Source organism: Tachysurus fulvidraco, chromosome 4 (assembly GCF_022655615.1).
Source record: "Tachysurus fulvidraco isolate hzauxx_2018 chromosome 4, HZAU_PFXX_2.0, whole genome shotgun sequence".
NCBI lineage: Eukaryota > Metazoa > Chordata > Actinopteri > Siluriformes > Bagridae > Tachysurus > Tachysurus fulvidraco.
Window position 1 is genome coordinate 486,962 of NC_062521.1, and position 15,000 is coordinate 501,961.

Below are 15,000 nucleotides of genomic sequence, written 5' to 3' on the forward strand. Positions count from 1 at the left end.
CGCGTTTTGTGTAGTAACAGCGTTTAGCTCAGGAGTTATCGACTCGGGAAACTCCCACCTGTGAATATGTGGCCGACTTTACTTAAGACGCCGAGGCGCTTTTTTCCTTCTCGATAGGTGAGTAACGTTGGTTTTGCTTTGTTACACAGAACTAATATATGCCTTTGTCCTTTACATCATTATGCTTGTGTGGCATTTTTGCTTGTTTGTTTATCTACAATCGTATTGTTCTTCCCTTCAGCTATGATAAAGACACGTTTCTTTCTGTTAGTCGCCTGGGTTACGTATGTGTGTGTGGGCGGAGCTATCGATACAGGGGCGGGACCCGTTTGGGTTAGGGGCGTGTTTGTTTTGGTGATTTTATATGTCAACATTAGCTTTACAACACTAGGGGTGGGCGGAGTGACCAGAAATCTGTTTCACGGAATAAGTTATTTCATTTCACCGTAGCGGTACATATCAATAATAAGAATAATAATTTTTCAGGTAAATCAACAAAAGGAACGTGTTTAATATATTAAATACCCCTTTAACACAGAATAGGCTTTCTCGTCTTATTTTATTAATTTTTCTTTTATTTAGCATTAGTAGTGAACCACGTCCATACCACTGATGTCGCGCCTCGTTTCACAAGTCCTTCCTCCTGCTCGGGATTGGTTTGTGGGACTTCTTTATCAGCATGCATGTCTTCATGTTTTTATTCTTATCTACGCGTGCTACACGTGAGGTTAACCACGCCCACTCATTTAAATTTCACGGTATGCACGGAATAGAAAAACCTGAACGGTAGACATTTTATTCCGCGGAAACGGAATATACCGTTATACATTTGTAATCTGTTAGCTGCTCACATTAGAGAGTTGCTTTGTTTACACATTTATTATTATTGATAGAAGGATTAGTTTATTATTATCTTCGAAACTTTTTTCATTCAGGCATCATTAAGAACAGCCTGTTTTGTGGTGCGTTCTTTTTTTGCTCAGGCATCAGAGGACACTCTGTTTTGGGGTCCTTCCAGTTCCTGGTCCACGTCAAGCAGGCTTTGGGTTTGTGATGATCAAACGGGAATGAGAATAGTTTTAACAGCGACGGCACTGGGTTTATTTTCTCTCTAGAAGATGCCGGCTGACGTTTTGCTCTCTGGACATTGATACAGAAAAGGTATCGCGCTTAAAGTAGCTGAAGTTAACGTTAAATGATGAATGTTTTAGCTTCGACTAGCTAATATAGTGGAATTTATTTCCCCAATCATATTCGTGTAAATCCCACCCCCTCGTTCAGGATTGGATGGCGTTCTCCCTGATCCTTTCTGTAATTGGATAATTTAGTTGTCTAGTCGATGGAGTTCGCGTCAGTATGACAGGCGAGCCAATAACACCGTAGGGGGGCGGGTTTTGTCGGAATACGGGTAGGGGAAAAAGTGACCCAAAACAAAATGAGATGTAAAAAGTTCCCGGTTTGATCCTTTTAATGAACCTTCTACAGGTAACAATAAAGTACTGACACCTTCCAGGAGTTTACACATAAAAGATGCCACGACAGTATTGGTGCAGATACACTGTGTGTGTGTGTGTGTGTGTGTGTGTGTGTGTGTGAGAGAGAGAGAGAGAGAGAGAGAGAGAGAGAGAGAGAGTCCCTAGAGTCTGGATGGAGGTCTAGAGCAGAGGAAGAGGCTCCGTGTTGTTCAGGGTTGATCATTTAAACTATTCTGTCTGAAACATTAAACATTGCACTAGTTATTTAGACTGAAGACTGTTTGTCATTCTGATATTCAATTCAATTTCAATTCAAGTTTATTTGTATAGCGCTTTTTACAATAGACATTGTCTCAATAATAAAAGAAATAACGAATAATAAAAGAAAAAGGATGAAAATATCACTCATTTCCATGTTGTATTTTTTTGCTCGTTTTCATGGAGGGTGCCAATATTTTCAGAACCAACAAAATATGAATTTGCTTTCAGACCCCAAGATGTCTTGGTTTGTCGATCTAGCCGGTCGAGCCGAGGATTTCCTGAACAAAGTGGACCAGGGGGCCGCCAGCGCTCTGACCAAGCCATCGAGCCACAGTTCTTCCTCAGCATCCTTCAACCCTCTGGAGCCGGATGTAACTCCGTACAGCTCTCCGTACGAGCCACCTCACAGCTACACGTCCCACGAGACATACGGCTTCGTTTCTGCTGCTGCCGAGAACATTAAGAAATCCAAAGCCACTGCGTTAGCAGGCACAGCTAACGTGTCCAGCACAACACTTCTGGGTTCAGCTGTTAGCGGTGGCGGTGGTGTTGGTGGTGTTGGCGGTGGTGGTGGTGGTGGTGGTGGTCCGGTCAAAGCCTCATCCAACTTTGTGAGGCCCAGACGATCTGAAGTGGACGATGATCTGCTCTTTGACTTCCTGAACAGCTCAGATCCACCGCAGAGCGACAGGAAGGAGGTGAGGAGAGACACAGCTGTCCTGATGACTGGTGTGGCTGAAGCATCGTCTCAGGGTCAGGTGACTGTCCCGTCCACTCCGGCTACTCCTCCTTCTACACGAGCTCTGTCCAGAACGTCCAGCCTCAGTTCCCTCACTGCGAGCACACACAGCACCAAGACTGAGAATGACGTCACTCGAGAAGGTACTAGTTTGGTAAATTGTGAGTCAGAGAGATGAATTATATTTCATTTAAAATGTCCCTGAAATATATATTTATTTATTTATCTATCTATCTATCTATTTATTTATTTATTTTATTTGGTAGTTCATTAAATATATATATAGTTTCTCCCTAATAAATCTCTCTCCCCCCCCCTCTCACTCACTCTCTCTCTCTCTCTCTGTCTCTCTCTGTCTCTCCCTCTCACTCACACTCACTCACTCACACTCTCTCTCTCTCTCTCTCTCTCTCTCTCCCTCTCACTCACTCACTCTCTCTCTGTCTCTCTCTGTCTCTCCCTCTCACTCACTCTCTCTCTCTCTCTCTCTGTCTCTCTCTGTCTCTCTCTCTCTGTCCCTCTCTGTCTCTCCCTCTCACTCACACTCTCTCACTCACACTCACTCACACACTCTCTCTCTCTCTCTCTCTGTCTCTCTCTCTCTCTCTGTCTCTCTCTCTCTGTCCCTCTCTGTCTCTCCCTCTCACTCACACTCTCTCACTCACACTCACTCACACACTCTCTCTCTCTCTCTCTCTGTCTCTCTCTCTCTCTCTGTCTCTCTCTCTCTGTCCCTCTCTGTCTCTCCCTCTCACTCACACTCTCTCACTCACACTCACTCACACTCTCTCTCTCTCTCTCTCTCTCTAGGTGACACACCAGACAGCACAGATTCAGGCCTGGCAGCAGTTGCAGATGTTCACACTGTGGTGGAGTTGGGTCCATCTCAGGAGGAGCAGCTCAGTCAGGCGGTGTCTGGTTTGCGCTTGGAGAACCAGCTCCTGCGCAGTGAAGTGTCCTCACTCAACCAGGAGATGGCGTCGCTCATCCAGAGAGCCAAGGACACACAGGAGGGTGCGAGGGCACATGCTTATTTCTGTCGTTTACAGCTCCTTTAATACAGGATGTAAAAATACACATAGAATGCTTATAGCTGCAAGGAGGTGTGGCCTGTGTCAGTCACTACAAAGGAGGTGTGGCTTGTGTGTGTCAGTCACTATAAAGGAGGTGTGTCCTGTGTCAGTCACTAAAAAAAGAGGTGTGGCCTGTGTCTGTCAGTCACTATAAAGGGGGGTGTGGCCTGCATCTGTCAGTCACTATAAAGGAGGTGTGGCCTGTGTGTGTGTCAGTCACTATTAAGGAGGTGTGGCCTGTGTCTCAGTCACTATAAAGGAGGTGTGGCCTGTGTCTCTGTCACTATAAAGGAGGTGTGGCCTGTGTCTGTCACTATAAAGGAGGTGTGGCCTGTGTCTGTCACTATAAAGGAGGTGTGGCCTGTGTCTGTCACTATAAAGAAGGTGTGGCCTGTGTCTGTCACTTTAGAGGAGGTGTGGCCTGTGTCTGTCACTTTAAAGGAGGTGTGGCCTGTGTCAGTCACTATACATGAGGTGTGGCCTGTGTCTGTCACTTTAAAGGAGGTGTGGCCTGTGTCTGTCAGTCACTTTAAAGGAGGTGTGGCCTGTGTCTGTCAGTCACTTTAAATGAGGTGTGGCCTGTGTCTGTCAGTCACTTTAAAGGAGGTGTGGCCTGTGTCTGTCAGTCACTTTAAAGGAGGTGTGGCCTGTGTCTCAGTCACTATAAAGGAGGTGTGGCCTGTGTGTGTGTCAGTCACTATTAAGGTGTGGCCTGTGTCTGTCAGTCACTTTAAAGGAGGTGTGGCCTGTGTGTGTCAGTCACTTTAAAGGAGGTGTGGCCTGTGTGTGTCAGTCACTTTATTACCAGCCTGAGCTGTTTTTATTATAAAGGTCTGTGTGAATAACTCGTACTGTAATAATCTCTAGCTTCTTTATAAATGTCTTTTATGAAGCAAAATCATTAATCACAAGAAGTAATCAGTTAAAATGTAAAATTAATTTGGTACAAGAGAAAAAAATCAGAACCTTATTCTAAGAAAGTTTCTAGAAAAGAGAAAGTTTATTATGACACAGTAATAAGTTATAGTTTATATCCTAACAGTAATAAGATGATATTCGTCACACAGTCTGATGTTTTTAATGAGCATTGTGATGTGTGTGTCTGGTGTTTGTTGTGTTTGTGTGTTTAACCTTCCTCGTGTCTCTTCAGAGCTGAACCAGACTCGCTCTCGTTCTGACAAGTGGAACACGGAGCGGAGTCGCTCGGACCATGCCATCAGGGAGCTGAGGGCGCAGGTTGATGACCTCACCCAGGCTCTGTCGGCCAAGGACTCTCAGCTGGCGGTGCTCAGGGTGCGACTGGACGAAGCGGATCAGTTACTGAAGTCCAGGAGCTCGGCCCTGGAGGAGGCTCAGAGCGAGAGGACCAGGTATCTCACCGCTCTGTTTATTAATCTGTTTCAGGAAGTGATTTAGGTTGTGTTTAGATGTCTGCCATATGTATCTGTATGACCTTTGGGCTTGTGAACGAGGATATTTGTGATGACAGGATCCTGCAGGACAACAGCGAGGGGAACAGTCTGCACTCTCAAGCTCTACACACTCTGCAGGAGCGCCTCCGAGAGGCCGAGGCGACTCTGACCAGAGAGCAGGACAACTACAGACACATGCAGGTCAGCAAGACACTTCACACAAATAACTTGTCCTTCGCATGGTCCAGTAATCCTGTGGACATGTTGCTCTTTTCTAAGAGACTGGAAACATGAGTGCAGAATAAAATGTCACAACAGGGTTGATCTTTTTTTATTCAACACAAGTTTATTTGTATAGCGCTTTTTACACTAGACATCGTCTCAGAGCAGCTTTACAGAACATAAACACAGAGCAGAAGGTAAACATAATTAATGATAAAGGAAATAACGAATAATAAAAGTAAAATTATTGACAGAATAAAAATTCTAGGTTATTATTAGTTGTATATAGTTCACAGTGTGTATGTATTTATTCCCCTATGAGCAAGTCTGAGGTGACTCAGGCAGCAGTGGCGAGGAAAAACTGCCTTAAATTGGTAAAGGAAGAAACCTTGAGAGGAACCGGACTCAAGGGGGAACCCATCCTCACTTTGTTGTTTTGTGCTAGAGCGAGTTTGGGACTCGGCTGACGAGGACGGAGGCCGAGCGACAGACTTTGGCCGAATCGCTGAAGTGTGCGGAGCGCAGAGCGACAGAGGAGAGACAGAGAGCCGAGGAGCTCCAGCAGCAGGCCAGAAGCTCGCGAGCTGCAGCTGATTATGCCAAGCAGGAGCTGCAGGACTACAAGAACAAAGCCTCACGCATCCTCCAGGTCTCACAACTCCACTTCTACACCTCATGTTTGTTCCAAAGAACTTAATGAGTTCAAACGGTTTGTTTTACTGTTTAATGTCGGTCACAAAAGTGCATTTGGTTTTCAGTCCAAAGAGAAACTAATCAACAGTCTGAAGGAGGGCTCGGCTCTGGAGGCGCTGGACACCGGAGGAACAGCTGAAGTGGAGCTGGAGGAGTTACGGCACGAGAAGGAGCTCCAGAAGGAGGAGATCCAGAAGCTTCAGGCTCAGATACAGAGCTTACGTTCAGAAATACAGGTTCATGCGGCGCTCCGACGTTAGACACTTTACTAACACTTTTTTTTTATCTGCGTGTTGTTTAATGGCTAGAAACCGGACTTATGGTAGCTGCTGTCAGTGAACTCGACGGCTGCCTGCTTTTGTAGCGTTGTTTAGCTTGTTTACTTCATATGTTTAAAACCTTTTAAAGATTACAACATTTTCTCTGCAGTTTAAATACTGTCTCATTTACTTTTTCTACATAAGACTTCGGTTACATCTCGCTAGCTAACACGAGCGAGGCAGCATCACTAGCGTTAGCGCTATTCAGCTAAATCACTTTTAGTGCTGATTAGCGGTGGCTTTTCTTCTCAAAAACAGACATTTGTGATAATAAATGATTGATAATCAGCAAGTTAAATGGTTTCTGTGCCTGTTTTACTAGCTATCGTTAGCCGGTAAAGAAAAGGTTCGGATTGTAACAGAAGAGCATAAAGAGCTAGTTTTGGTAATAAATAAGTTATTGATTATAAATAGATGGTGAGGTTCATCGTGCCTGTGGAAATATTACTCAGATGAATTAGAATGTAAGACAGTTGTTACGCACGATCTGATTTAAATCTGAGTCTTCTGCTTTATTAATATGTTTCTGTTTCATGCGTCACGAAGAGGTTACATATGAAAATCATGGGCTCCTTGTGGTCTACAGGAGCTGGAGAACCAGGCGGTGGTGGAGGCCGAGAGCTGGAGAGAGCAGCAGATGGAGCTACAGGAGCAAAACTCCCAAGTGAGTCGACAGAAACAAGAGATTGAGGCTGAACTGGAGCGCTGCAAACAGGTACGCTGGATACCTCTGTGTCTGTGTGTATGAACACAAGGACGGATTTCTGCCAGTCAGATTAGAACTGATTGATGTATAAAGATTGGTGTGTGTGTGTGTGTGTGTGTGTGTGTGTGTGTGTGTGTGTGTGTGACAGGAGATGAATTATGTGGAGGAGGAACATCATCGCACTAAAGACACGCTGCAGAGTCGCATCAAAGACAGAGAGGACGAGATCCAGAAACTCAGGAACCAGGTGGGATGTCGCGCTCTCTCTCTCTCTCTCTCTCTCTCTCTCTCTCTCTCTCTCTCTCTCTCACTCAAACACAAACACACACACACACACACACGTACACACACACATACACACACGCACACACTTTCTTAATGACTCTTTCTGAATGTCTCTGTTTATTTTGGGAATTCTGCTTGCTTTGTTTTTGTTGGATTTTGTAGTTCATCATGATAATTAATCTCTCTCTCTCTCTCTCTCTCTCTCTCTCTCTCTCCAGCTTACTAATAAGGCTCTGAGCAGCAGCAGCCAGACGGAGCTGGAAGGCCGTCTTCATCAGCTCACTGAGACCCTGATCCAGAAACAGACCATGCTGGAGGCTCTGGGCACAGAGAAGAGTTCGCTGGTCTTCCAGCTAGAGCGGCTGGAGCAGCAGCTGAAGAGCGTCCAGAGAGGCCAGAGCGGCGGCTCACACATCAACATGGCCACCGTAGAGGGAGCAGGTCGGCGAGATGTACACATCATTCAGTTCTGACCAAACAGAGCAGACTGAACCTCGCTCTTGTACAAGTCCACTTATTATCTGTTATTTCCATGTCAGGAATTCTTTTCCTTAGAGGTTTTTGCATTCATGTCTTGTAAAAAATTAATAATAATAATGTGTTATATTATAAAGGTGTTTTTGTCTTGCTTTTATTTTGTATTCTGGTTGCAATAATTGGAGACAATCACAATAAACAGTAAACAGTTTTTTGATACTAGCTATAAAACGTCCCCTCGGTCCTCGTATAGTCACCTGAGTCTGAATCCTCTGAGCGGTTCGATCTGTTATGAGGCACAACACCTCAGGATATATCAGTGTTGGTCATGACACTGTGTGATTGCTGTTGTTCTGTTGTGTGAAGGTGCAAGGCAGAGAAACACACCTTTGCTGTTCGGCGATCAGGACGGCTCGGAGTCGGGTGTGTACGGGAAAGTGCGCAAAGCAGCCAGCACCATAGATCGCTTCAGGTAAAAGCACAAATGCTCCTGGTCATGAACAACATGGAATACACTTAAAGCCGCGTGTGTGTGTGTGTGTGTGTGTGTGTGTGTGTGTGTGTGTGTGTGTGTGTGTGTGTGTGAATCAGTTTACATGAATCAGTTTGTGTGATTCAACATGCCTGGGTCTATTTTTGCATGAGTCACTATGCATGAATCATATTATGTGAATCACTTAATGAACCTTTTAGTGTGAATTAACTTTGGGGAATTAAATTACAGTAAATTGAATCAAAATGTGTTCATTGGTTTGATTAAATCCAATGTGTCAATCAGGTTTTGTGATTTTTGTCCCCAGCATCCGGTTAGGGATCTTTCTCAGACGCTACCCCATGGCTAGAGTCTTTGTAATTGTTTATATGGTGAGTAAAGATGAAATGCAGACACTTCTGCTGCGTCTTGGTACGTTGTAGGATGGGTGTGATTTCAGTTTGTGTGTGTGTGTGTGTGTGTGTGTGTGTGTGTGTGTGTGTGTGTGTGTTTGTAGGCACTACTGCACCTCTGGGTGATGATCGTCCTGCTGACATACACACCTGAGATGCACCCACAGTCTCATCCTGATGGCAGATAGAAGACTTTATTATTTAAATGAAATCTTTATCAGATGCTCTACATGTATAGAATGAAGCCGGAGCGTCTGTCAGCAGCTGGACGACAGCGAACGCGCTTTCTGATCGAACCTTGTTTTCTTTCTCATTCCTTCATCTCCTCTTTATTTCGTCGTCCTTCGTCTCCTTCTCTTCTTTTCTTTTGAAACGAATCATCTGCAGCGAGGAAACAGATTTGAGCGACACGTTTAAAGACAGGGTTCTATTTTATTTTCCTTGTGGAAGATTTGCTTATTATTTTTACTCCTGGTTAGGGTTACTACACGACTGTAACACTTCACTTGGGTTTATTTTAACAGACATTAAAGACAAAGACGAAGCTGTCTGTTTTCTTCAAATCTAATAAAATATGATTGAAGGTAAAAAGTGAATAAACATTTTAAAACTGGACAAATTTCAGCCCTATTTATGTGTGTTTGTGTTTGCACAGAACACAATAAATCTTTACTGGAGTAACATTAATGTTATTTGGGCCTCTCAGTAAAAGGTGTAAACCTTTATAACATGGTATAGTGTGATGATTAGGGGTGCACAAACTTTGTACGGCAGGCACTCATTTTCAGGGATTTCAGGACAGCGTAACAGATATTGCGTCATCGGGGAGGCGTGGCCTATTTGATCATCTGCATAGGTCAACGATCATGCGCAGATTGGGAGGAAAGGCGTTTGCATAAATTGCTTCAGATAACGTTACTAGTCCGAGACAGTGGGAGTTTTTTTTTATTTAAATTCATACTGTCGTAACCCCGGTTCTCTGAAACATCGAGTGGAGAGATCCACCTATGGGAAGGGCATCTGTTCCTGACCTCTACAGAAGCATCCAATTGCAACAAGTCTGGCTTGACAGACAGGAGCGCGTGCCAAGGCCGGTAAAGTAACGCCCCTTACCCGAGTGCATAATGCACCTGCACGCGCTGCCTTTCCTCAGTGTACATATTCGCTTCTCGTGCAGCAAGCGGGGCAAACTTGGTGGATCTCTCCACTCGATGTTTCAGAGAACCGGGGTTACGACAGTAACCTAATGTTCTCTTTCATCATCTCGTGTTCGAGATCCACTTATGGGAGATATAGACAACTCCCCGGTTGCCCAATACACTCACAGCGAGGCCCTGTTAGCCAGAGGACGGCCAAAAAGGTGGTGCTCGGCACGTCACAAAACAGCAGACATAACATACTGCGCGGGGCAAAAAGCTCAGCCAAAGGGAAACACAGCATGCGGCAACATGCATGTTAAAACCTCGCTGACGTCCAACAAGCGGGCAGCCTGCCGGAAAAGAACATGTAAATAAACATGTAAATGGACCAACCCGAGCGTATGGCGGGGAGAAGACCATATGCCTGAAAACATGCACAGCCGGACAGGGCTGACAAGAGTGCACGTGGCTACGAAGAGCCCACACTCAAGACCGCATGAGCCACGGTGGTACGAGTAACATCAAGCCGGTAGTGCCTGACAAAGGTGTGTGCGGAGAGGACCAGCTTGCTGCGGCACAAATGTCCTGCAAGGGAACTCCCCCAAACAGAGCCCACGAAGCAGCCAAGCCTCTAGTGGAGTGAGCCCTGAGGCCATCTGGAGGCTGCACGCCCCTAGACTCATACGCTAAGGAGATAGCTTCTACAATCCAGCGAGAGAGGCGTTGCCTCTCAGAGGAAAAAGGAGGAGGGTGAAAAGCGGAGAGCTCAATCACACCACCAGTGAAGGCCGGAAAGCACTTAGGCATGAAGGCAGGGTTAGGCTTAAGCCAAACCCTATCCCCGCTGAGCGAGAATTTGGTGCACAAGGAATGAACCGTTAGCGCATGCAAATCACTGACACGTTTGGCGGAAGCCAAAGCCAGGAGCAGCGTCGTCTTGAAGGACAGCAACCTGAGGGAGATATCCCCCAGGGGCTCAAAAGGCTGTTGGGCCAACACCTCCAGCACCATGGAGAGATCCCAATCCGGGACCACACTCCTGGTGACCGGCAGGGAGCGGCGCGCGCCCCTTATAAATCTACGGATAAGGGGGTGCTGCCCCACCGTAGTGTCGCCGAAACCGGCGTGACATGCAGCGATAGCTGCCAAATAGACCTTAATTGTCGAAAAAGACCTGCCACGATCGATAAGGCCCTGTAAAAAACCCAGAATATCAGTGACTGAGCACAGATAGGAGACGAGCTGGTGCTCCTCGCACCACGCCTCAAACACACGCCATTTGCAATCATAGATAGCACAGGGGGGAAACTCCAGCGTGCTCAAATTGGCCCTCTCACGGGCCAGGCCCAGAGAGCCACCCTGCCCAGGTGAGGATGAAAAATCTCCCCGTTCGCCTGGGTCAGGAGGTCTGTACGCAACGGGAGGGGCCACGGCTTCGCATACAGAAGAGGAATTATCTCCGCTAGCCAAGGTGCCTTGGGCCACCTGGGGGCTATGAGGATCAGAGATAAACCCTGCACTGCGATCCTGGCCAGGGTCGGGGATATCATGCAGAGCGGAGGGAAAGCTTAGAGCAGCACGGTAGGCCATGGATGAGCCAGAGCGTCCACGCCGAGGGGGGCGTCCTCGTCCCGAAGCGAGAAGAACATAGGACAGTGGGTGTTTTTGCGCGAGGCGAAGAGATCGACGGCAGCCTGGCCGAACCTCTCCCAGAGCAGTCCCACTATCTGGGGTGGAGCCTCCACTGTCCGTACAGAGGGTTCCCCCTCGACAGAAGGTCTGCACCCCTGTTCAAAAGGCCCGGGACGTGAGTCGCCCGTAACGACAGAAAATGCCGCGTGCTCCATTCCAACAGCTTGTGAGCCAGAGCGTGAAGCCTGGAGGAGCCCATGCCGCCTTGACGGTTGATATACGCTACAGCTGTCGTATTGTCGCAGCGTACCAGCACATGGCGCCCCGGCAGGCGGGGTGAGAAATGCATCAGAGCTTTCCACACAGTGAGGAGCTCCAAGTAATTCATACGGGCTGAGCGAAGTGAGATCGGCCACAGACCGTTCACTGATCTGCCCTCTTGAGTGGCTCTCCACCCTGTCAAGGAGGCATCTGTCGTGACCACTTTCCGCATCATGATCGCCCCGAGAGGGGTCCCATGTGCATAAAACTCCGCAGCTCTCCAGTGGCGCAGCGCGGCCATGCACACGCGCGTCACCGAGACAAAGCGGAAAAGATTGCGCAACGGGCAGAGATGAAGGGACAAAATCCACTTCATGAAAGCCCTTATTCTCAGAAGACCTAGAGGCAAGACATGGACAGCCGAAGCCATAAGACCCTGTAATCTGAGACATGTGCGATACTGTATCCGCGCCCCTTCCCTGAACCGCGATAGACAGTTCATGAATGAAGAGACGCGCCCCCGCGCTAGACGCACGCGCATCGCGACGGAATTCAGCTCCAGACCCAGGAATATGACTTCCTGAGCGGGAGTGAAATTGCTCTTTAACACATGCTCTTTTGACTCTGAAACCGAGCGCAGCGATGTGTGAGAGCACACGGGCAGTGCTCTGAATCACATTCTCTCTCGAATCGGCTATAATAAGCCAATCGTCTATGTAAGTCAGGATCCTGAGACCCGCTATTCTCAGCGGGACAAGCCCCGCCTCCACACACAGACAGAACGTCCGCGGACTCAGCGCGACCCCGAACGGAAGGACTGTGAATTCGTAACATACGCCTTGGTAGGCGAAACGAAGGAATTTTGTGTGCGGAGGATAGATGCTTATGTGGAAAAAAGCATCGCTCAGATCGATCGAGCAAAACCAATCGTTCCGCTTTATCGAACGTATGAGAGAGCCGTGTGTTAACATTCTGAAGTTGTATTTCCGTAAATGTTTGTTCAACACTCTGAGATCCAGAATAGGACGGAGAGATCCGTCCTTCTTTGGGACCAGGAAATAACGAGAATAAAACCCCTGATCGCTTAGCTGCGCGGGTACAACTCGAATCGCTCCCTTCTCGAGAAGAGATGAGATCTCGTCTTTCAGAATGTGGGCGGAGCCATGGTCCGTGTGGGACCAGACCACTCCGTACCGCGGGGTGATTGGACAAACTGAAGTCTGTAACCCCTCGTGACTGTGTGAATCACCCAATCGGGGGCCGAGACAGACAGCCAGGCTGTCACGTGACTCCCGAGCGCCCCTACACGGGAGGGCGGGACGCCCGGGGCCGGACTGTTTATTGATGGCATGATGGCGCCCTCCAGTGGCCAAACCAGAGAAGTTTTCATAATTTTTTTGTGAAAAACTGGGGCCGTCGTAGCCTTTATTGAACATGTGAGAGGTGTGCGAAGGGGGGTGTTTGGTGACACTGCTTCTGCACTCGATCCCACGGCCGTCCCTACTGGGACCGGGGAACGCACTCTGGGTGACACGGGGAATGGTGAAGCCTGTGCGGAACAAAGGGTGACCCTCGCCAGCGAGGGGGGGCTGACCTCGCCGAAGGAGACCCTCCGTCTCTTGGACGGGTGAACCTGGAGGGTAGAACGGGTGTCCGGAGGGCTGGCCACCCATGAACGCGGACTGAAGACCCCCAGAGGCCGAACATCAGGTCGGCTGCTTACGTTTCGGAACAGAAGGAGCGGGCATAGGAGGCCTCCGAGCCATGGCCGCGGCGAAGATGTCTTACCCCAGGGCCTATCAGGGGGGGGAGGGGGCCCGCCCTGCTGAGCCTGTGGCTTCCCACGGGGTTTGTTGGACCTGCCAGCGTAGTGGGACTGGCGTCCTGCAGCAGGAGCGTTAGGCGGCCGCCCAGATGGCGTCTGGTGTGGCGCTGGCTTTCTAGGAAGACACAGTTTGAAGGCCTCGTCCTCCTTCTTCTTATCAACGCAGTGCTGCTGCATCAGCGCAACGGCTGGGCCGAAAAGAGCTTGACCCGGCTCAACTGGCGCCCCAGCGATGCGGCGCTTCTCACTATCGGGGAGACCAGATAGGTTGAGCCACAGCGCACATTCTCCGACCACCGACAAAGCCATAGAGCGCCCGCTAGCCTGGGCAGCCTGACGGGCGTTGCGGAGGACGAGGTCATTGACCGTGACGATCTCCTTCCAGAGATCGGGGGATGGTTACCCACTCTCCAGCTGCTGGCCCAAATCCAGCAGGAGTTCAGCCTGATATGCGGACAACAGCGAGGAGACATTGAGAGCTCGAATGGAAAGAGCTGAGGCTTTATAAGACGCCTGATGGATTGATGCGGAGAAACGATCCATCTTGCCCGGGAGGACGGGCTTGGATGTGGCGAGCAGCCCGCCCAGGGATGGGTTAAGGTGTCTGGCGATGGAAGGCTCGATCACGGGGGGGTCGCCTATGCCCAGACCCGCCATATCCTTCACCTAAAGCCCCGCGAGACCGTGTTTTAGATCAAGCGGATCTCCCCAGCAATAACTCATGTGTTTTGCACATGCAGGGAGGACGGGCAGGAGCTGCTTCCTCGGGCCGGCAGGAGGCCCTAGAAGCTTACCGTCATATACATCCCTCTCCTGATCCGAAGCGTTCAGGAGAGCCGGCCATTCGATGTCGAGGCGCACGGCGGCGCGTTCGCAAAGCTCCAACAGCACCGATTGAGGTGGAGCGGGGGGAGCCTGAGGGGCCGCGGAAGACGGGATGGCTACGTCGTCATCCAAACCCTCGAGAAGGCCCGCCTCGGCCTCATCCCCGGAACCTGCCGGTCCTTCGGGGAAGCGGTTGTCGGCCGGTAGTAAATCCTCAAACGGGGAAGGACACATGTCGGCCCAGTCAGAGGAAGCCGCACCACGGGAGGCCCCCGGGAGCGCGGCGGTGTCGCCTTTTTCCCCCTCCGAGTCGGACAGCTCGCAGTCGACACACTGGGAAGTGGCCGTCTTGAGCCTGCGACGCAGGAGCTTTTTTGGGAGCACCAGGCAATGGCTACAGTTCTCCGGCAGATCAATAGCCTCTTGCACATGCTTGAGACCCGTGCAGACAATGCAGAAGGGATGGGAATCCCTCGCGGCGATAAGCGCACCGCACGCGGCCGGGCAGGCTCGCGATATGTCGTCCACCGGAGTAGCCGGAGCCGCTTTGGAGAGCGCCATAAGGGAAAAAAGGCAAAAATGCAGGCGGGCAGCCTACGGAAAAAAAGGGGGGTGCGAGCGTGGGCGGCTCGCGAAGTTAACCTGGCTGAGGACGAACACGTTCGGCAGAGGCTGATCAAGCGATATGTCCTCCTGAAGACAAAGTGCAGTCCAAAAAACCAGGGAGCTGTGAGGTAGGATCAGAAGTCGCGAGAAGCGAAAGTAAACTG

At 49.2% G+C, this 15,000-nt stretch overlaps 1 protein-coding gene and 1 pseudogene across 1 annotated transcript; one reads left to right on the plus strand and one right to left on the minus strand.

Moving 5' to 3' along the window:
- The first annotated feature begins 989 nt into the window (after nucleotides 1-989).
- On the plus strand, nucleotides 990-9,163 carry golga5 (golgin A5). Its single transcript, XM_027166965.2, has 13 exons — nucleotides 990-1,161; nucleotides 1,965-2,618; nucleotides 3,286-3,489; nucleotides 4,699-4,918; nucleotides 5,038-5,161; nucleotides 5,628-5,831; nucleotides 5,941-6,111; nucleotides 6,782-6,910; nucleotides 7,050-7,148; nucleotides 7,405-7,627; nucleotides 8,030-8,135; nucleotides 8,464-8,527; nucleotides 8,653-9,163. Exons 2-13 carry the CDS (start codon nucleotides 1,973-1,975, stop codon nucleotides 8,734-8,736), a joined length of 2,274 nt encoding a protein of 757 aa, XP_027022766.2. The 5' UTR covers nucleotides 990-1,161; nucleotides 1,965-1,972; the 3' UTR covers nucleotides 8,737-9,163.
- Nucleotides 9,164-10,740: 1,577 nt separating this feature from the next.
- Nucleotides 10,741-13,284, minus strand: LOC125141075 (annotated as a pseudogene).
- Between the last annotated feature and the right edge of the window lie 1,716 nt (nucleotides 13,285-15,000).